The following is a 22,300-nucleotide window of genomic DNA, read 5'->3' as shown; positions in this document are numbered from 1 at the left end:
GGATTGGAAATATTTTTAAAATATAGTAAAGTTTCAGTTATATCACTTACAAACTTGACTAGATTTATATTGGCGTCTTTTCAGTTATATTAATATATAGACATAGATATAAGTCTACCAATTTTTGCTTTATTTGTAAATACTTTCTAACAATTTTTTCATTTACCAAAAAAAATTAATTTAGAAAGTAGAATTAGATTCCTACCTATTTTAGAATAATTAAAAGAGATTTTTAAATATAATATATATAATTTTCTATTAGGGTTTGTGAGTTTTAGAGGAGTGGACGGAGAGGCACAAGGACAAAAGAAGCTTTCCCCGTCCCATCCTCGCTCTCTCTATCAATCCACATCTACGTGAAATTGGCTATATATATTGTTAAAATACTATTTTGATTTATATAGTTCGATTGTTTAATTTTATTTAATACATTTTCAAATGTTCAATTTTAGTCTTTGTACTTTTAATAAACTTTAAATTCAGTCACTCAAAATTAATTTTGAAATAGAATAAATAATCATAATAAATTTCATGCAAATAAGACAATTTGTTTATACATTTCTTTTGTTTGTTAGAATGTTATCGATAAATTAAAAGTAGAAAGATTTAGACAAAATGCACGAATGTAATAAGAAATTTCACAAATGTCTTAATTTAAAAATTATTTTCTTAAATAGAAAAGATAATATTTTATGGACAATTATAACCTTTCATTAATTATTAATTATTAATTATATAATACAAATATTAATGAGATATTATATTCATAGATTATTTGAAAAATTAACTTATTTAAAATGATTTAAATTTATATAAATTTCATATCTCCCTTAAATTTATTTGATTAATTAATATGGTAATAAATTTTAAGCATATTTTAAATTAATTATAAATTAAAATATATTATAATATTTTTAATTTTTTTTCTAATTTGCAGTAAACTATTTATATATTCTTTTCAAAATTATATCTTTACCTAATTCTTCTCCCTCTCCGGCAGTCACAATTTACCTATTCTTCATCATCACCGTCATCTATTTTTACCTATTATTCTCCATCATTTGAAGCTTTTAGATGTTCAATCATAAAAGTCGAACTTCTTATTACATTGTTTTCTCAATTTGTATTCAAATTTCTCATAATCGTAAGGTGCAGAATCTTAACAAGTCCCTAGCATATACAATTTTACATCACCTGAAACTACGATAAAGTTCACGGTAAGTCATTTGTTCTTTTACCCATTTAAAATTAAATAGTTAAACAACAAAGCTACCTGATTAGTTCATTCTGAATATATCATCTGCGTATATATCGTATATATTAACAATATACCCCTCATTTTAATGTTATTCTGATATGATTTTATAAATATATACCACATATTATTTATGATTATACTAGTTTTATAATATTGTCGCATTATATAATAGTTTGTATACGTTATTTATTATATATATACCACATCTTATTTACATTTATATTAGTTTTATATATTACCCGTGAGATATTATACTTTTAGTGATGTTTTATATGTTTTATATGATATATACCATATAAAACAAAGTTTTCTTCTTCGTCAATCGAAAGTTTTATTCTTCACTGCCGAAATCTCAATAAACCCTAAAATGTATCACATTCAAAACTATATTTTCATTTGATTGGATATTTAATTGAATATCTAAAATATATCTAGTGTTTCATATGTATTGAATATATACAATACTAACCTCGAAGTTTTTAACTAGATTATGTTCGAGAAGTTTTGTATTTGTCGGCCGTCGACTGTCTTCTTATTCACCTCCGAACTCTCTGAAATTTCGAAGTCAAAATCGTAATCCACGTTAGAAGGAGTAGACAACCGTTTTCGTGGAAGGGAAGCATAAAAAGTTTTTTCTTTTTTCTAAAATCGTATCTCATTATTTTTTTTCATTTAGATATTTGTTATAAATCAATTAAATAATAGAAATTTGTATTAAATTATTTTGAGCCAACTTATTTCCAAAACGGTATCCCACAATTTTTTCTAGATATTTATTATAAATCAATTAAATTAAGTAATAAAAATTGGTATTAAATTAATTTAGGCAACACTTCTTTCCAAAACTATATCCCATGATTTTTTCCATTTAAATATTTGTTATAAATCAATTAAATAATAGAAATGTGTATTAAAGTAATTTGAGCCTACATTTATGTAACATACCCATTTAAGACTTTTATGAAATTTATTAGTAATTTGAATCATTAATGTAATATCATATACTAATTTAGGCTATATGAGTTAAAAAACGATTAAAAGTAATGAAAAAATCTATAATAAACTAACGGATTAAATTTAAGATTTGGGACTTAGAACTCAAGTATATGAAATAAAATTAAAGAAGCTAATGATATCAGGCCTCGGTTCGTATTGGGCTAATGGGCCAGATTATTTGGGCCTGTTAGAAAACGCCGTCGCTTTAGCCTATAAATCATAGGATCAAAATGATGTTTGAGAACGGAGAATTAACAAATTTTCTCTCTGAAGGTCGAAGCTAAGTTCCGCAGCTTGAGCTTCGTAAGTAGCTCCGAAACTTCAAAGCTGAAACCATCTTTGTTCTTTTGGAAAAGAATAATGGATTTATAATTATGTTAATATCATTATTTTTCTTGTTTGGATTTTTAGTTGAAATGAAGTTTCTAGACTGGTATGTGAAGATTGGGACAGTTTCGGCTTTGATTGGAGGTTCCATGGAATTGTTCATGATTAAATCGGGCTTCTGTGTGAGAACCATCCTTTTTTCTCTCTCTTCCTCAGTCCACCATTGTTAATTCATTTTCTTTCCTGTATTTAATTGAAGTACCTTTGGTTTTGGCATTTCGTCTTAATTTATTTATTTATTATTATTATTATTTTTATCTTTCTTTCAATAAATTGTAGCAAATTGATTCTCTGCAAGAATTGGAGGTTTGTCAATAGTTATTTTTTAGGGTTTTGAGTGTTAATTAATTCTAAATTTATCTTCGTCCATTAGCTTTAGGTTTTTGGGTCAACTAGTGGATTGTATGTTAATAGCTGGTCCAGTGTTCACGTACGTTAGACGGTGTTTTGAGGTTGGGTTGGGTAGATTCTTAAAATTTTTTACAATTTATGTTCAAGTAGTTTGAAGAATTTTTGCTTCCAATAAATCAGAACGAACTTTTGATTTTGGTGTTGGATAGATATCAAGAAGTGAATAAGTTGAATTGAGTGCAAGTTGTTATGTTTTATGTTGAAAACGTTATTAAGGAACATTAAAGACCAACAATAAGCCTCCAACATAATTAGCCAAAATCGGGATGCAGAGTGACAATGTAAAAATAATGTAGATAAAGTAAACGACCTTGATATTCAGCACTATATTCACACCTGAAATGTTTTCTAAAGCTCAAGGCGAATGAACTTTTTTTGTTCTTCTTTGGAGGCTTTGGTTTGAAGAGTTATTTTTTGGGATTGTTCTACTTGGTCCATTTTTTTGAATTATAGCCTAAGTCGGTTCTACACCAGTTGGGTCTCTTTTTTGTAACCCAATGGAGTGAGTGGATATCCCATCTCCTCGTATTTTGTATTCTGTACTTTGTTAATGGAAATAAATTTTGTTTATTAACCCCAAAAAAGTTCAAGTACTGATTCAATTGCTCTTTTTTTTTTTTTTGGATACGAGATTCAAGTGCTCTATTTAAGTCCGTTTCTTTATTTGATGGTCTGTTGATTGGTATACGATTTTCACTCTATTTTGGCACAGATGATAAAGTAGCAGTTATAGAATCGGAGAGGCTGGCTTGGGAAAACTCGCCTGAGGCTCAGGCAATTAGAGAAGCCCTAAATCCTTGGAGGAACAGCGATGCTGCTACCGAGGCTGGGAAAGAAAACTAATGCTTCAACTGCTAAATTGGGTAGCTGAGTTTTGCAAGGTTCGTTCATCATTCCATCTTCATATAGAACTGATCATATAGAAAAAAGTATTTGGTGCCTATGTCCATGCTTTGACATAATTTTTTCTTCTCCCAAGATGGATGCCAAACATTATGTTTTAAATCGGCTGCTCAACAAAAACAGTAGAAATCAAGCAGCATACATTCTACCAACAAAAATCTATCCAAATTGTACTAATTAGTTTTTCACTTTATACTAGGGGTGCACGGAATTTTTTTTTTAACCAACCAAACTCACTTGTCGGTTTGGGTTGAAACCAGTCCATTTAATTGTTTTGGGTTGAAAATATATAAAGCTGAAAAATTTAGGTCGGGTTTGGTTTAGACCTTAAAAACAAATTGGTAAATCTAGCCTACCAATATATGCTATATATAATAAACGTCAATAGTTCGAACAAAAAATATTGCAGCTAGGTGTGCGTGTAGGTGCGCCTGCATGCTTGAAGTAGTGAGTTTGATATCAGGATAGCACAGGATTTTATTTTATTTATGGAGTTTTCCTCCTCCCCCTCGTGCCTGTTCCATTTCCCCTCTTTACGGCACCTTGTCTCCTACCTTTATGCCTACCTCTAGAGAATCAAGCCAGACCAAATTGCCATCTGAGTGGTTTGGGTGGCACAATTTCTCATTTGCCCGGTTGGATTCTGGTTTTGTATATATCCTTAACAAATTAATTGGTTTGGTTTTGAATTTCTAAGAAACCAATCCAAACCGAGCCACTTGCACCCCTACTTTATACCTTAGAAAACCAAACGTCGGCTAGCACTGCTTAGACAAGGGATTTTAGGTGCTCGGGTGATATTTCTTGGATTGCCTGTTATATACAGAAAAGTACAAAATTTTTTAAACAAAACTAACAGTGTAAGTCTTGTAGCAAGAAAATCAAAATATATGGGTCAAGGTTTGAGTTTAGGAATCGGAGGGACGTGTTAAAGTTCAGTGCAAATTTATTAGGAAAATAATTTGTGTTGATACTAAAACTCATGCCAACATTAGACTCATATTTTCAAGGAGAAATGACCCCAAAACCTTGCAAAACAAGCTACTATGGATTCGATGTAGTGTCAAGCCAATTACACTTTGATGCTTAAGGTAGAATCAAGTTTGTACCTTTCTTCAGCTGTAGCTTAACAATTATCTATGTTGACCATTTCGGAACTGAAACTTAAAAAACGTTTGTGCTTTCAAGTGACTATGGACCTTCTGATCAATGTTAACATTAAAGCCGTTACTCATCCAAGCCATCAATGTGCTGAGCTCTTGGATAACCCTCTAATGTCTTGTTCACAGTTATTAACGAACTACTACACAATTTACTATAATTATACCTCTTTAGTATAATATAGGCTTATTTAATAGTTTTGACTTATGAAAACGGGAATTGACATCTTATTAGCTTCAAAATTAATCATCTTGGATTCGTCACTCAACTATGTCTTAGTAGAATTAGCTAAAGACTCCAAATAATACCCTGGTGAGTTAACAAAAAAGCATGGTATGACCGAACCCCCAAACTTTAGAGCTCCAAGAGTATCGGATTTACAAATCGGCATCCCTCTATATAGAAAATATTGGGGTTGATGGTCAATGTCATAAGAGACAGTAATGAAAACAAGGAGAGTATTGAAAAATGAGGTCAAAACCCATAGACCTACACAAGGATATGATGACAGACGTATTCATAATTAAGAAGGTTTGATATCAATATCAAAATTAAAGATTAAGATTGATATCTCTAAAATCGTAGATAAGAGTTCCCATAAAACATAAAAGAGAAGTCATCTATTATCACAATATGAAGATATACAATACACTAAATAAGATCAATAACTTTATGTGGAAGTAAAGGCAGCTTAGTTATTAATTTGAATGATTTTTGTAGATATTTGATTTACAAAAATATCTTCGGTACCTATATTTTTTTTGATATATCCCTAATATCGTTGTCAAGATTTTAATCCTTTGACTCTCTTAAGATATCACAAATTGACAAGTTTTTTTTATAGCAAAATATTGTGAGGTTAAGTGGTTGCTTATAAGATGGGCATAGCAGTTTAGTGGCTCTAATCCATTTAAACACTCTAGGAAAAATATCAATTTATACTGAACTTTGGGTATCAATTTGAACCTTAAATTAATAATTGTTTCAAATTTAAACCCTAAACTAATAGCTGCATCAATTTAAAATTAAAACTTTCATAAATGCATCAATTTGAACGCTAACTCTTCATACATGTATCAATTTGAAGCCTCAACTTTTATAACTGTGTCAAATTAAAACATAATGGAGAGTTTAAATTGATGCATTTATATTGGTTCATGGTCTAAATTGATACGCCTATAAAAATTTAGAGTCTAAATTGATACAATTATTAGTTTGGAGTTTGTATCGTTCCCAAAGTTCAAGGTTTAAAGTGATACAATTATTAATTTAAAGTTTAAATTAACACAAATCCCAAAGTTTGAAGTGCATAAATTGAAAATTTCCCAACTTTCTAATTATGAAAAAGAGATAAATTCTCGTACTAGAAGATTAGTTTGGTTTAGAGACTCAAATACATTTATTTATTTTATTCTCTAAAGAACCATTGCAGGATTACATTTGAAACAAAAACTACCCGTTGAAGATTTCTTGTTGAATAAAATTTCTAGAGGAAAATAACTGTTAAACTGCCCATTATTTAATTATTTATTTTTTACTATATTGTAGTGTAGAATTTTAACCTTTGACCTCTAGAGATAGAAGTGTCAATACCATCGAGCTAAGTCGACCTTGGTTGATATTTGATGAAATTCAAACTTTTCCTTGAAAAATTCTATTTAGCCTCCAATGTTACATTGCTTTTAGCCTCCAATGTTACATTGCTTTTAGCCTCCAATGTTACATTGCTTTCTCTCAAGTCTAACATAGACCCCAAAGGAAGATTTTGACCAAATCTCTGTGCTAGTCTCCAAAATTTTATAACGAATGAACAATGACTAACTAATTGTGACAGACTGACAGTAGGATATTCTAACATACAAGCGAATACAAACAGACCTACAATAACTCAACAGTCGTTTTGTAAGACGGCAATCAACTCTGTTTGTTTGCATCGGTATGCAAGAATTCTCTTCTTACCAAAGCTTCGGGTCCAAAACTATTTAGCGGTTTCTTCTGATCGGTTTTGCAGGTAGAGAAAAACAATTACAAGGGAATCAGATTGAGAGATAATCAAGCACGTGATTTAAAGTTTCAAATAATAAGGGGTGGAATTTTAGAAAGCTGTTTCTTTATGACATTGGAGGTTTACTTTTGATTGTTTCCATATTGAAATTGAATGATATCACTAAGCTGAAGGTATGATAATTCAATTCATTACCAAACTCTCTCTGTTCCCATATAGTTTGAAACCATATTAGAGAATCATAATCCCATATTCAGGACTGTCATTATGCCTCTTGGACTATAGTCCTTTGGTTATTCTACTTTTGATTCAAAACCTACCAATGATTTTGACTATGTTGATGCAGTACACCATAGTTGAAAATATTTCTTAGGTGAAAGACAGAAAGAAGTTCGTGGTCTAACAATGCTTCTGAATCTTAATTTAGTCAACCTTTCACACTAATCCAAATCCATTTTTATTTTGGGTACTTTCAAACATTTTGTCTTCAATCTTGAATTTATTATGAAATCTCTCTTTTGGTCTTTGTAATGCATTTATTAACAGAAATCCTATGTGAATAATTGCTATATTATATTCAAAGTTCGTTTCAAGTGTAATAAAAATTTGGATTGCAAGGATTTGTATCAATTTTAGGGGATTTGAAAGAGAAGTAGGGTTTGAGTAATTAGTTCACCAAGAGGGAATTTAAAAGGTCAAAGTGTGTAATTTTGTCACCCAATTTGAAGCTTTGTTGATTCTAGAAGTTGGTTAGAGTTTGGTCTTTACTCAATTACCAATCATCTAACAAAAATGGTTCAAGAGGATCATTTATATTCAACCAAAAAACAAATCCCAACATAAAATCGTTTCGATTAGGTTTTGATTAAATTGTTGTCATTAGTAGTGATATTGCTTTTTAATAACAAATGGGTGTGGATTGTGGATTTTTGTTGTGGTAGGCCTATGGGTTGGTTGACAGTGTTTAATTATTAATGGAAAAAATAAAAGATGTCTACTAAAGTTGTTCTAAGGTTTGATTTCGTTTTCAAACTTTTAGTTTTTGAAATGTACGTTTGTCTCTTCAATTTTTCAATTGTGATTTTTATCTACCGAAAAAAACAATTGAAATCCTAGCCAATTCTAAAATTGATAATTGTAATTAATTAGTTTTTACTAATTTTACATCACTATTAATAATTTAAAATTTTCACATCGCAATATCAAAGTTTGGTACTTAGAAAAAAGATTTAGATCATATGAGAATTAAACTCAAAATTTCCAAATAAATATAATAGGAAATAAGAATTTTGGAAACAAAAATTTGTTGTGTTTGGTTTTATACATTTAGAATGTTATCAAAATTGGAAGTTAAGAAGAAGTGTTTATTTTGTACCTATTTTGTAAAATTTATTACGATAACCGCAAATAATTTTAATAGATTAATTAATTATTGAAAGATTAAGGATAATTAAACAATGAGTACTATTTTTCTAATGCACGTATTAATTAAAAATAAAGAATATTTTTAAATATGATGTAATATAACAAAATTTTATTTTTAAACACGATATATCAAAACAAATAATTATCACTCTATTTAAAATAATTTTCACTAAAGTAACTATTCCTAAAATTATTTTTTTATACTAATTTAAAATAACAAATACTAAAATTAATTTGAAACTAATACTAACATTAGTTCATTAATATTTAAAAATTAGAGTTCTTTCATTACATTGACTACGTTAATTTAGTAAATAATGAAACAAGTACGTGGTTATTTATTTTATTACATCCAATTATCCAATTTTAGTTAAGTAAAGTTTATTATTATTAATTATAAATTTTATTTGCATGAAGTTAATTGATGGAAAATGGCCAAAATAAATTTGACAGACCCATCAAGTGTAGTTAAATTAATTATAAGTATATTTCAACAAATAATATACAAAAATTAATTTAAGAAAAAAAGAGAGAATAAAATACGATATGCTGACAAGAAATATCAGAAATATACTTTAAAACAATGTAGGTCGATAATGAAGGATAGAATTAAATTAATTCCATTAAATAATTAATAAATACTTTATATAAATAAGTGATAGTTAATAAATTTTTATTAGAAAAAATAAATTTAGTAAATATTTTAGTAGATTGTTATTAGTTTATTAGAAGACAAATAATATTAATTTTGTTAAAGTTAATATTGTTTAAATAATCAAATAGTTATATTATGAAATTGCATTTAAAAAAAAAAGACAAAAAAGTAGAGGGAGAAAAAGAAAAAAAAAAACACTTACAATTTTAGAATGAATAAAAAATGACAACATAAAAGGGCCAAAATAATTTTAAATGAAAATTAGATTAAAAACAAAACACTATATTTTTTAAATTCTAAATTAATTGTAAGAGAAGCTTTGAAGTTAAAAAAGGAAAAGAAAATTCAAAGTTATTCAATAAAAATAAATCGAAAGTGCAACGACTCTATGAAAGTGTCATCGTCGGCAAACCTAAGATGTTTGTTTGAAATTTTTAACCATTTAATAATTAACCAAAAGAATCTTTGAACAAATAAAGAAAAAGAAAAGGAAAAAGAAAAAGCACTCGGGAGATTTTAGAGATCAAATGTCTATTTCTTGACTTTATTTTTTCTTTTTCTAAAAAATATATATTTTTAGTTATTTTTAAAAAAGTTTACCCAGATCTCGTTTTTTAGATTCATGTAAAGGTAGTTGTAAATATAACAATCCAAAATACAAAAATATACCTAATAAAAATCTTTTAAAAAGTGCTACTGTAACAAAATCTATTATCTACAATAAAATTTATCATTGATAGATAGATTCATCTTTCTCTTTTGTAACAAAGCAATAATGTAATATAATTAAAAAGACACAAAAATAGATATAAAGAACACGTAAGTAAATAAATTATATATATATATATACATTTCATTGATTTGATATCAAACAAACCACTCATGAGGCTAATCATTTTTTAGCTTAATTTCTCATTAGGTTTGACGATGAATTAGGAAAATTTGAGTTCCATCAATAATAGTCAACATCAACCATTCAGGTAGAAGTCATGAATGTTGCAAAATTAAGATATATTTAATTAATTAATTTAATTTTGTGAAATTTCAAAACCTTAATATTTAAATATACTAATTAGTTAATAAATTGAGCTATATTTAAATTGAAACGAACAACCATAAATTGTAAATATTTTAATATAATGTTGACTCTTGAATAAGTGAAAATATAAAGAAGCACATATTTATGTTTTATAACGAAAAATTTTCAACAATATAATATCTAAAATGTTTTATCTTCCATCGTAGAAAAAATGATATGGACTTTCAGAATACCAATTGTTTATCGAAAAAATTACAAATGCAAATAAACATGTATGAAAGATTAGGTTTATATATGTGTGTTCATGGTGACCATTTTTCTAATGTTCAATAATCTACCATACCGGGGAGACTTCTAATATGATTTCTAAAACAATTGCAATAATATCAAACTCTATAATCCCTATTAGAATTTTAATTATTGTTATTTTTAAAATTTTGTTTTTGAACAACTTGCATTAAGCCTCTACCTTCCATCTTTGTTAGATAAGAATTAGTGCTTTATCTGGTTGAAGATGTGACCAAATGCCTATTATATTACAATGTACGGAGAAAGAACATAGATATATAAATGAGAACCATTGATATGAGATCTTTCGGACAAAACCAAAGTTATAAGAGTTAATAGTTCAAAAAGTTGAGAGTATCATTTTATACGTAGAGTCTAACAAATGATAGTAATAAAGCCATATTCGAACTTGGTGAATGTGTTCCAAACTAGTGTGGAGCTAAAAGAACTAAATAAAAAGATGGACTATATATGCAACATTGGACCCCGCTTTGACAATCATTTATTAAAATTATACTTATAAATATTAATTTTACCTCTAGATGTGTTTATTAGGGTCTACTCCAATAGTTTAAGAAACCAAGATTAATTTTGAAAGTTAAAAAAAAAGAAGTTATTTTTGTTTTTTTTTTAAAACTTGGCTAGTAGATTGAATTTCTAAGTATTTATGAACATTTATTTACACCTTATATAAACACTTAAAAAGTTAATCCAAACACACCATATATAATTCTTGTAATTAAGAATGATGCAAATCAATAAAAAAAAATTGAGAGAAAATAAATCCACTAATTTTCAAGAACCAAAAACCTTAAAACAAAATGAAAATCAAAACTAAAATAGTTTACGATTCAAATCCATAAAACTATTACAACTCAACGTTACAACTTATGACTATAATAATTAGCTTTTTCTCCCGAATGCTCTCTCGATCTTCCTTTTTACGAGGTCAAAAAACCTCTAACCATAGGATAAAAAAAAAAAGGTTCCCTCTAGTACTGAAAAGACAAATGGAGTGGATAGGTGACATGAAACCCACCATCAAATTAAAATGTGAAGCAATATATCCCAACACCTACCACCTTTTTCAAAACCCACAAATTAGATCTCCATAACAAAAATGATAATCAAATTAAAAAATTATATATATAATTAATGTAGTTCTTGTCACCCACAAATGCATTTACATTTAAATCCCTTCCATTTAATTAAAGCAAAAACACACTATAAAAACATGCACAATAATTTAAAAATTTTCCCACAATCACAACTCAACTAACCCCACCTCCCAAAAACCAAAAGCTAGAAAAAAAGACCCAATTTATATATCTTTTTTATTCCTCATAAACCACCAAAATTGATTTTTATTTATTTATAATAATAATCAATATCCAACCATATATGGACCAAATCAAAGATGCTTCTTCGTTTTTTCTATGGGAAGATAGTGCAGATTCTGAGGTTGATAAATTATTGTCTCATCCTCCGCATCAATTAGAGTCTGCTGTGGATGATGCTGATGATCAGGAAGATGCTTGCTCCTGCAGTTGCAATAACAATGATTTTTCTATCGATGATTTTCAAGATGCATATGACGGGGATAATGGTGATGGAGATCAAGACATTGGTTTGATCGGTGACGGCGGAAGGCGGCGGAGCGGAGCTGGTTACGAAGAAGAGGAGGAAGAAGAAGAAGAAGAGTCGAGTAATAATGATGTGGGTGCGATTCGGAATATGAATGAAATGGAAGATAAGGTCTTTTGGGACACTTGCATGGCTGGAGGGTACCCCTGATGAGTAATCTTTGCTTCTTCTGTCCTAAACCCTAAATCTGATTTTTAGTTACAAAACCATGTTCTATTCTATTTGGATCCATTCATATTTGAATTTCTAAATTTGTTTGTTTTTTTCTCTAATGAGTTGCTACAAGTTTGGAAGGGAAAAATTTCGGTCTCTCAATGCATATACGTCAATTCCGTTAAGCTCTTGTTAATAAATTGCTTCTAGTTTTTGAATTAAACTATTTAAATGTATCTAAGGAAGGTTCAAGTAACTAACCATTTTTAAAATATTATTGGTTTTGTTATGTGTTTCATTGTATTGGAGGTTTTGGGTATGTATTTGAATTGTATGTAAATTATTTAAGATAAATTAATTATTCGAATTTTGAGTGAGAAAAGTCATTTTTCTAATTTGAAAACATTTTTCATCCTTTTTGTATCAAAATGATTTTCTTTTAGTAAATTACATTTTTATCTCTTTTAAAAGATTAATATACGAACAAAATAAACATTTTGGAGGTAAGAAATCAAAATAAATTAATTAGAGTCAAAATACATTATTTTTACAACCATATTTAAACCTAAGAGAGAAAATAATTGATTTTGACATGTTAGTGAAAAAAAATTTATTTGACTTATTTCGAAAGGGTCAAACTTAAAAAATATTTATTAACACTACACGTTTTTTGTTGTTCGAATTCCTATTAATATTTCTCATAAAATTAAAACTTCAAAATTTTCTATTAAGGTTGACATAAAAGAAGCTCTTGTTTATGATCAAAATCAAAGTAAAGATGAAACTTTGTGTTCATATAATTAGAAAATCTCAAAATCATATATATGTTTTTAAATATATAATAATTAAGAATAAAAATCAATTTACTTTAATTTACTCTTCGACAATCGAGGTCAATTTAAATATTTTAGTGTAGTTTGATTGAAAAATTGACTCAAATTGACTCCGACCCATGTTTGATAACCCCTAATCATAATGCTAAAAGTAAATATATAATTAAAAATTAAAAGTTCCCTCACTCCTTTTTTTTAAATAAAAATATATTCCTTTCTCTCTCACTTACTGTACATTGGAATGCACCATTTTTATGGAGAGGCAACGTTTCACATCTTCTAAACCCTAAATAGCAAATGGTTAGAAAGAGGAAATAATGGTTCCTTTTTATTGGTAATGTTTGAATAATCTTCCCATTTTCTTTCAAAAAAGGTGAAGAGATATTTTCTTCAATAGAATCAATCTTATTATTGTTGAATTCAATTTCATTTCACTTTAGGGAGTGGTTTCTATTTACTTCCTCTCACTTCTCTTTTTCTTCATTAATAACAGTACATAGGTGATGTGTCACATGCAATTATTATATATTCTAAAATAGATACATTTTTTAAAATAACAAAATTATTAATAACTATCCCAATCTATCGACAAACTATTATATGCGTTTATCACTGTAAGGATAGCGTACCTAATAATCTAATATAGATAGACTGTAATATAATATTTTAAGAAAAATTTTCAAAAATAGCAAAATTTTCAAAATTATTGATATAGATTATAAATAATTTAATTTATTTTACTATTTAAAAAAATATTTATTATTTTAACTCATTAGGTATACATTAAAAACGGACAAACATCCCTGGGTACTGAAATGGTTGTTTTTTTTCCCATAAATTCAAGATCCCAAACTGAAAAAGAAAAAAAGAAAAATAAAAAAAAGAAAGAAAGAGAGAGAAAAAGAGAGAAAAAGGTTTGCCATTGGGATGTGGGTTGGTGAAGCAAAAATGTCAAATTACTTCCAAACCATGAGGCTGAAATTGCACCCAATTGTTTGAAATCTCAATTATTTATTGTTCCAATTTAACTTAAAATTTTAAAAAGAACGAAACTTTTTACTTACAACAAAAATTTACATCCTTTGTATTTAAATTAGTGACAAGACTCTCAACTAAAATTGGATGATAATTGAAATGAAAATTTCTAAACAATGTCAATTAGCTACGTCACCACTATTTGATCAAGTCAATCTAATCAGTTAACTTTGCATTAACATTTATTGTTAATAAATTCATTTAATTGAAATCCGTGAATTAAAACAAAGAATTTTCATTTTACCTATCGGTCATGTTGCGAATTTGGTCTAAAGTTAAACTTAGTACCTATATTTTTAAGTAAGAATTTTGTTCTAATACTTCTAAATAGTTTCAATGACAGAATGATGATTTTTTTTATATAATTTAAAATTAAAATAAAGCTAAACATAACAAGTATTTACATATATTCGTTAGTATAAGTTTCTATCACAAATACAAATTTATGTCTACTTATTGCATTACAATGACTCCTTGATATTCCTTTGTGAGTATAATTGGGCCTGATAATAATAGTGAATGAGGCCCAAATTAAAGAAGAAGCCCAAAACTAAACCTTGCTAAGAACGTGAGAGATTAAGAGATTTGGTCATCGCTTGCGCCGCGTAAGACAACCTAAATACAGCTGGCATGATATGATAAAGTCTCCAAATAAGAGTTGACGAAACCAATTGTCAAAACTTCACAAATTTATCCGATGAATAATGTTTTCTTTCAACTATTCTAAAAAAAAAAAGATATTTAGAAAAGATTAAGACATGAACGAGGATGAAGCTGGAACTTTCGTAGAAAACAGTCACAACCTACATGGCTGAAGACCGGATCAAATGGTGTGATTGGATTAAAGGAAGTCATATACGGTGTACCTAAATCTGTATACTGTAAACCCTACATGGCTGAAGACTGGATCAAATGGTGTGATTAGATTAAAGGAAGTCATGTCTACACCGTAAATGAATTCCTTCGACGCAAAAAAATACCTTATTTTTGTTGATGTCAAATTTTGGCAAGAAGAAAATATAGCTGACTTTCATGTGATAACAATAGTAAATTGGCCGTAGGTTGAGAAACTGTGAGATGAAAAGATTTACACATTAGTGTAGTGCTTGCCATACAGACTTCAAGTCTAAGCTAGAAAGCGTGTATGCAACAAGTAGAGAGTTTGAGTATTGAAGTGGACTTACTTCATTTGAATTCATAATGTATATTTATGGTAGAATATATACTAACAAGGTGCATCTTTATCATAGCTTTCTAGTCATATTATCTATCTCTTGTCTTGTTGCGAGCTAAATGAGTTATTACGTGCATTTGAAGTAGACTGTCCTTCAAGTTTCAAGGTTCAACCTCAACCTCATCCTTAGCCAAGACTAAACTTGAAGAAATTTGGTCTAACCTCTCAACCCAAATCATCATCTTCTCTAAGGCCAAACTGACCACAATACACTCCACTCATCAAATGGGGAGGGTTGGCCTTGGCTTCATTCTTGGATGATGCTGAGATCAATCAAACTTCTTTGACTCAAAAATTCAATTGATCTTTTTATCCTTAAGTCTGTTTCACTCTTCTGGTTAAATTACTTGTCCACTGTTACCTTTTTCTTGATTCAATAATTTTTTATTTTATTTCGCTGCTTCTAGCCTAACGTCCATTATGTCATTGATTATTAACTACAATTTTTTAAAGGGAAGACAAAATATGTTTTATCGTTCAAAAATTTTGTGCAGTTTGAATTATTCCTCTATTTGTCCTAAAAAAACTTTACACTTTGATTAATAGTAAAATACAATATGAATTATATAAAAATGACGTTTTTTTTTTTCTTTTTTAACAGATATGTGTGGTAAGAGGTTCAAACCTTTAATATCGAAGTTAATAGTACAAATATTTCATTTGAACTATATATGCGTATGCACGTTGCATGTTTTAATTAAATTATAACAAGAAGCGTTTGAATTCAAAAGTAGGATTATATATATTGTATAGTCAAAGAAGAAAAAACTAATTAATTTGATTAACAATTAGGTAATAATAATCGTTTTCTCAATCATTTACATTTAGTATGAGAGTAGGCTTCGGCCGTATCTTCCCCCTCTCGCCATCTCAATGCTCTCTCTCCCCTTTAGTCAAGATTTGTTAGAAAAATTAATCATTTTTTAAGATTAGCTTTAACAAATGCTCACATTTTTGTCTCTAATTTTATAGCTTAATTCAATAAGTAAAACAGCTAAGCACTTTGAATTATCCTTTATAATTATTTCACATCTTATGTCACACCCACAATGTAATAATATTATATATAAATATCAATATCATATCATTCCCTTCCCTTCCCTATTTCATAGACTGCTTCATTGTTCCTTTAAAGTATGGTTTACATATTGGATCATAATAAAAATTAATAAATAGAGCCTTATTTATATTATAATAATATTACACCCAACATAATTTGTCTATATAAAATATATATACAAGTCCAAAATTTTAGTTTACAAATTATTATGAAAAATATAGCAAAATAAGATGAACACCGTAGATTTTTCTATCAAAATCTAAAATTTTATGATATTTTGTAAATATTTTTAACAATTTTGTCATTTATAATAATTTTTCTTTTTCTTACTGTTTTAATTTGGTATATTCACTGTTTTTTAAAGAAAAAGACAAAATTAAATTTATTAGGAAGAGGATGGATGTTCGAGCATTCCTTTTTCATTTAACATATATTGCTTCATTCGAATAGAAAATGATTGTTGTTATATATATACTACTTGTGATCTACTTCTCTTTCTCTTCAGCTCGTTTAAAATTTTGAATACTATCCTAACAAATCCTCTTGTGAAAAAATAGTCATTGATTATCTTCTCTCAAATATGTATCTGTATGAATCCTTTTAGCCATTATGATATTTCTTTATCTAGGTTCGAGTTAAACTTTGATGGCGATGAATCATCGTTAAATTTCAAACTTTAGGTTAGATTTCCAAAAACTATTTCCAAAAATAAATAACAAAAGAGAAAAGAGTTGCGAAATATAAAAAAAGCCAACCATTTTTATGAGATTATTAAAAAAGTTGTGTCTAAGTTAATATTCTTTTTAGATTCACCGCTACGAAATTGCAAAATTCAAACTTTAGATATTTTGTGAAGAATACAAATTTCATGATATAGAATACATATTTTTTTAAAAAGTTTACATATACTTTTGAGTGTTTTGAATGAGTCTAACTGCTCTATTTTATACAAAGTTGAGATCATTTGACAAATTGATATATTCAACTTATGCATTGTGTTTCTTCTCGTGAACATCCAAATTAAAGCATAAAGTTATTTAAAATGAGCATGGCATGGATTGGATAGAATTATAAAGCTTTTTTTGACTTGAACAAAGTCAAAACTATTGGTGTCGGTTTCTATTTTATTTTGATAAAACAATCAACTAATTTTAATGGCGTTTGAGTTGCTTCCATGAATATACATACAAAATTAATAATGTAAAAAAAGGAAGGGAGAGTTTTAAAAGTATTTAAACAATAAATAATAATAACAACAATGATAATAAAGGGTTGAGGTCAACCATATAATTAAAATAATGAGGATAGTTTGAATTTCATCATCTAAATATATATATTATATAGTTTTCCAAGGGATAATTAAATGTCTTGATATATATATATATATATTAATTTTGTGAGAGTGTTCAAAAATTAATATAACATTTTCCCTTTTTTGTTGTTTGTTTTTAGAATAAATGTATTTTTTAGAATTCAAGATAAATACAAAAATGAAATATAAAATAAGGTGGACTAAAATATAGAAAAACCAAATTTAGTGATAGATTCAAATAATTTGAGAAAATTAATTAATGAACAAAGGGAGGAATAAACACATCTAGTTATTACTTAGGATGGTGTCTCTTTTAGATCACTATCTTAATCATATTGCATACTTTTTTTTTGTTAGACCGAATATCTGTTTGAAGTTTATGGACTTTGATATCATATTGGTTTTATCTCAAAATCAATCAACAATGATAGGAATCAATATGTCTATCCCAAATAGAAAATAAAATATTGTTATATTTGCAAACATTTTTTGTTGTTTTAATTTCTACTAAAAACAATTTTACTATAAAATATATTTTAAGCAAATTAAATTGTAAATAATATACTTAATTAGAAATAATGTACCATGAATGATTGGCAACATATTCATACAAAATTACATGTTATACATAGTTAAGATATACATTTTAGACGTTTTATTTTGGAGATTTGTTCAACTTATTAAAGATATACCCACCATAATTTTGTTGTATTCTCTTTTGATCAAAGAAAAAGATCACACAATATTTTGGAAAAACTTTCTTTAAGATGAAGAAAGAATAGATATAATTTTGAGATTTCCAAATTAATGTTCCTTAATTAAGAAAAAACATACATATATATAAAAGAGAAATCACTTAAAACACATTATGTCAAATTTCAACCAAAGCATTGAGAATCTTTTTTGGAAAAACAAAAATGTCTAACTTTTCACCGTGTTTAGAACCAGTGATGGAAACATGAATAAAAATAGTACCAAGGTAATGTGACACACAATTATTTTTAAATCGTTAATTTATATAATAGGATAGTATTTCGTATAAGTATCCAATAATAATAATTGACATACAATAAAAAATAAGAGAGAGAAAAAATATTGTTAAAGAAATAATTCAAAAAGCCAAACTGATAAATTTTAGCCGAAGAATATAAACAAAATAGTACCTCAAATTAATACGTGCAGATTATTGTTAAACTCACATCTAATTAAGCATATTTTTAATGTGAACACTTTGATTTTAATAATTAAAACACTCACTAAAACCTTTTCTTTTTAAAGGAAGAAAATCCTTTATTTTATATACCTCAATTTTGCCACTCCCATTATAAAATTTTTGAAAAAAAAGAAAAAGAAATATATATTTTGATTTGCAATATTAACACAAACGTCCGACATTGAAATGATTATTAAATAATTTAAAAGGTCAAATTGTCGCTTGCTTTCTTTAGAAGAAGAAGAAGAAGAAGAATCATTATCAATAATAATAATTAATAATAATAATAATTAATAATAATAATAATAATAATTCAAATTATAAGAAATTATAAAAATATTTTTTTTATTATTTTAAAAAGAGAATAAACCCATATCCATACTCCATAGCCACAAAGCTCTTTAATTATGGGATAAGTCTTTGACTTTACACCAATTATTCCAATTTGCATCATTTATTTTTTCATTTATTTATCTCCAATTCTTTGCCTATAAAAGGCCTCTCATTTCATTTGTTTTCTTCACCAAATTACCATCTCTTCTTCTTCTTCTTCTTTTCCTTTGTGAGAAATCTCTAAAATGAGAGCTTCAAATCCCATCATTTCTGTACTGCTTTTCACTACTCTTCTTGCCCTTCAGGTTGTCAATGGAGCTTTGGTCAATAATTTCTATAGGAGAACCTGCCCTCAAGCTGAGAGAATCGTTCAAGACGTCACCTTCCGTCTCGTTCGATCCAATCCTAGACTCGGCGCACAGCTTCTTAGACTTCAATTTCATGATTGTTTCGTTCGGGTATGAAAGAAATAGCTTTTTTTTTTGTCGTTAACACGTTAAAATACATTTTTCAAGTAATTTTAAAAGTGAGGATGAAGGTAATTTTGGTCATTTTCGGAATCACTAATTCTTCGAACATGACATTAAAATAAAATATATATCATAATTAATTGGTTTGATATTTTTTTCATTTGTACTATAGGGATGTGATGCATCTATTCTATTAGATACGGTTGGAACAAATCAATCGGAGAAGGAAGCAAGGCCCAACCTATCACTATTAGGGTTTAACGAAATTGACCAAATCAAATCCGAGGTTGAGAAAGCTTGTAGTGGAGTTGTTTCTTGTGCTGATATTCTTGCTCTAGCTGCCCGTGATGCAGTTTCCTTTCCCGTGAGTCACTTTCACACACTCTCTCAATTCTCTTCATCTCTTGTAATAAATTAAAATAATTGACGAAAAATATTGAGATCTCAAATAAATATATATTTAATAAATTTGCTCATTATTTCTTTATTAATTCATAAAACAGTTCAAAAATCGACCACGCTGGCCAGTCTTAACGGGAAGAAGAGATGGAACGATTTCACGATCATCAGAAGTTAGCGGCAATATCCCATCGCCGTTCTCCGACTTTGCCACTCTTAAGCAAATTTTCGAGAATAAAAGGCTAAATGTTATTGATCTAGTTATTTTATCAGGTAAATAATTAAACACCTTGAAAACTCATATATAGATAATAATAATAATAATAGTAATAATTGAGTTAATAATATAATAATAAATTTATAGAATGAGAAAATATTAATTAAGAAGATTGAAAGAAAACAATTATGCATATTGTCGAACGTACGTCCAAAAGAAGGTGTAGTGCATGCATGAAGATGTCTGAATCTCAAGTATTTGTTAATTTTTAATTTCAAATTAGAAAAATAAAAAGAAAAAAAAAAGTTAACGTATGGTTGGTAAATTTATATTAAAACTGGGGTGATTTATTTACAAAAACGACTTAAGTTAGACTTATTGATTCAATTATTTTCTATCAAATTATAACTTTTTTTCTAATTATTATTATATAATTATTTAAAACTTTATATATGATTGAATAAATTTAATCTGAAAATTTCTGTGAAAATTTATATGTGTTTGTGGAAGAATAAAACTTGAATTAAAAAAGTGAGTAACGTTTGAGTTTAGTTTATCTATAACGGAACTAATTTTACAAGAGGGTTTATTTTATTATACTCTACTATACCATGTTTGAGTGTCAAGAAAATTCGTAAGGCATAAGTTTTTTATCCAAAAAAAAATGATCACAAACTTTAACGAATAATTAAACATGTTCCATATCCAACTAAGATTTAGAATAATGCTAATAATATTTTGGTATTTAGGTGGTCACACACTTGGAGAAGCTCATTGTGGCACTTTCTCAAGGAGGTTATACAACTTCACAGGCAAAGGAGACGCAGATCCTTCATTAGATCCAAGATATGCAGATTTTCTTAGAACAAAGTGTCCAAATCCAGCTGATCCTTCCATTACAGTTGAAATGGATCCAAGAAGTTCTCGTTCTTTCGACTCCAACTATTTCAAAATTCTCACACAACATAAGGGTTTGTTTCAATCCGACGCTGCGCTTCTCAATGACACTTCCTCCTCCCGGCTCGTCAGGTCGTTGCAGAATCCAAAGGTTTTCTCTTTTAGCTTTGCTAGTTCCATGTTGAAGATGGCAGCCATTGAAGTCCTCACTGGAAATAATAATGGTGAAATTAGGAAACAATGTCGTTTTGTTAATTAAAAAAATTATATATATATATATATTACGTGGGAAAATAATTATATTTGCTGATTTATTTAATTTGTATTTTGGTTTTATATGTATTTGTACTTGGTAATGAAGAAGCTACGTGTTTGTTTTTATTTATATTCATCAAAAAAGTGTTCTTAATATATACATATGATACAAATTTATAACATCATCATCATTATTCATCTTTTTCTAATTAATTTTCAATATCTTATCTATCAAAATATAACAATTCGATCTAATTTTCTATCCCTTTCTAATTTATAAGATACTTATTTTAAAATGTTATGTTAATGACTTTTCTTTCTAAAAGCGGAAGATTTGATTCTCATCTTCCTAATTGGTTGTACAATTGTCAAAACAAGAATAAAAAACATTAGTAACAGTTAAATAAATAAATAAGTGAGAAAAAAAAATACATTTTTGATCCTTAGACGACATTGAATCCATTTGACTCATATGTTACAAAATATTCCACTCTATATTTATCATAATTAAATAATAAAATTTAAATTTTTAACTCAACTTCTAAAATATATATATAGTTTTAGCCTTAATGTTAATATTTATTAACTAATTTTAGAAGAACAAAAAAAGAATAACATTTTCAGTACTATTTTGTCCATATATAAATTTTTAGTGTTAAATTTCCATTTCATATTATTTAAAATTAATTAACATTTAACACAAAAGATAGGGTATAT

The 22,300-nt window shown here is 27.7% G+C and overlaps 1 protein-coding gene and 1 long non-coding RNA gene across 2 annotated transcripts; both read left to right on the top strand.

The window, feature by feature from the left end:
* Window positions 1-2,418: 2,418 nt before the first annotated feature.
* LOC101215166 lies at window positions 2,419-7,440 on the top strand. The gene is made up of 4 exons (XR_004217859.1): window positions 2,419-2,440; window positions 2,666-2,761; window positions 3,765-3,933; window positions 7,128-7,440. It is a non-coding gene; the product is annotated as an uncharacterized LOC101215166 (long non-coding RNA).
* A 12,094-nt stretch (window positions 7,441-19,534) lies between these two features.
* LOC101215642 (peroxidase 24) lies at window positions 19,535-21,765 on the top strand. Its single transcript, XM_004153791.3, has 4 exons — window positions 19,535-19,803; window positions 19,988-20,179; window positions 20,319-20,487; window positions 21,181-21,765. Exons 1-4 carry the CDS (start codon window positions 19,591-19,593, stop codon window positions 21,585-21,587), a joined length of 981 nt encoding a protein of 326 aa, XP_004153839.1. The 5' UTR covers window positions 19,535-19,590; the 3' UTR covers window positions 21,588-21,765.
* Window positions 21,766-22,300: the final 535 nt, after the last annotated feature.

This window comes from Cucumis sativus, chromosome 6 (genome assembly GCF_000004075.3).
Source record: "Cucumis sativus cultivar 9930 chromosome 6, Cucumber_9930_V3, whole genome shotgun sequence".
In the NCBI taxonomy this organism is placed as follows: Eukaryota; Viridiplantae; Streptophyta; class Magnoliopsida; order Cucurbitales; family Cucurbitaceae; genus Cucumis; species Cucumis sativus.
The sequence above is the reverse complement of the archived record's forward strand: the minus strand, read 5'-3'. Positions and strand labels throughout refer to the sequence as shown.

Excerpts from the sequence above, each read along its gene's own strand:
- LOC101215642 (XM_004153791.3), top strand. The coding sequence starts at position 19,591 with ATGAGAGCTTCAAATCCCATCATTTCTGTACTGCTTTTCACTACTCTT. Across the intron at positions 19,804-19,987 it reads TTCATGATTGTTTCGTTCGG|GGATGTGATGCATCTATTCT; the intron begins GTATGAAAGAAA and ends TTTGTACTATAG. Across the intron at positions 20,488-21,180 it reads TGATCTAGTTATTTTATCAG|GTGGTCACACACTTGGAGAA; the intron begins GTAAATAATTAA and ends TTTGGTATTTAG.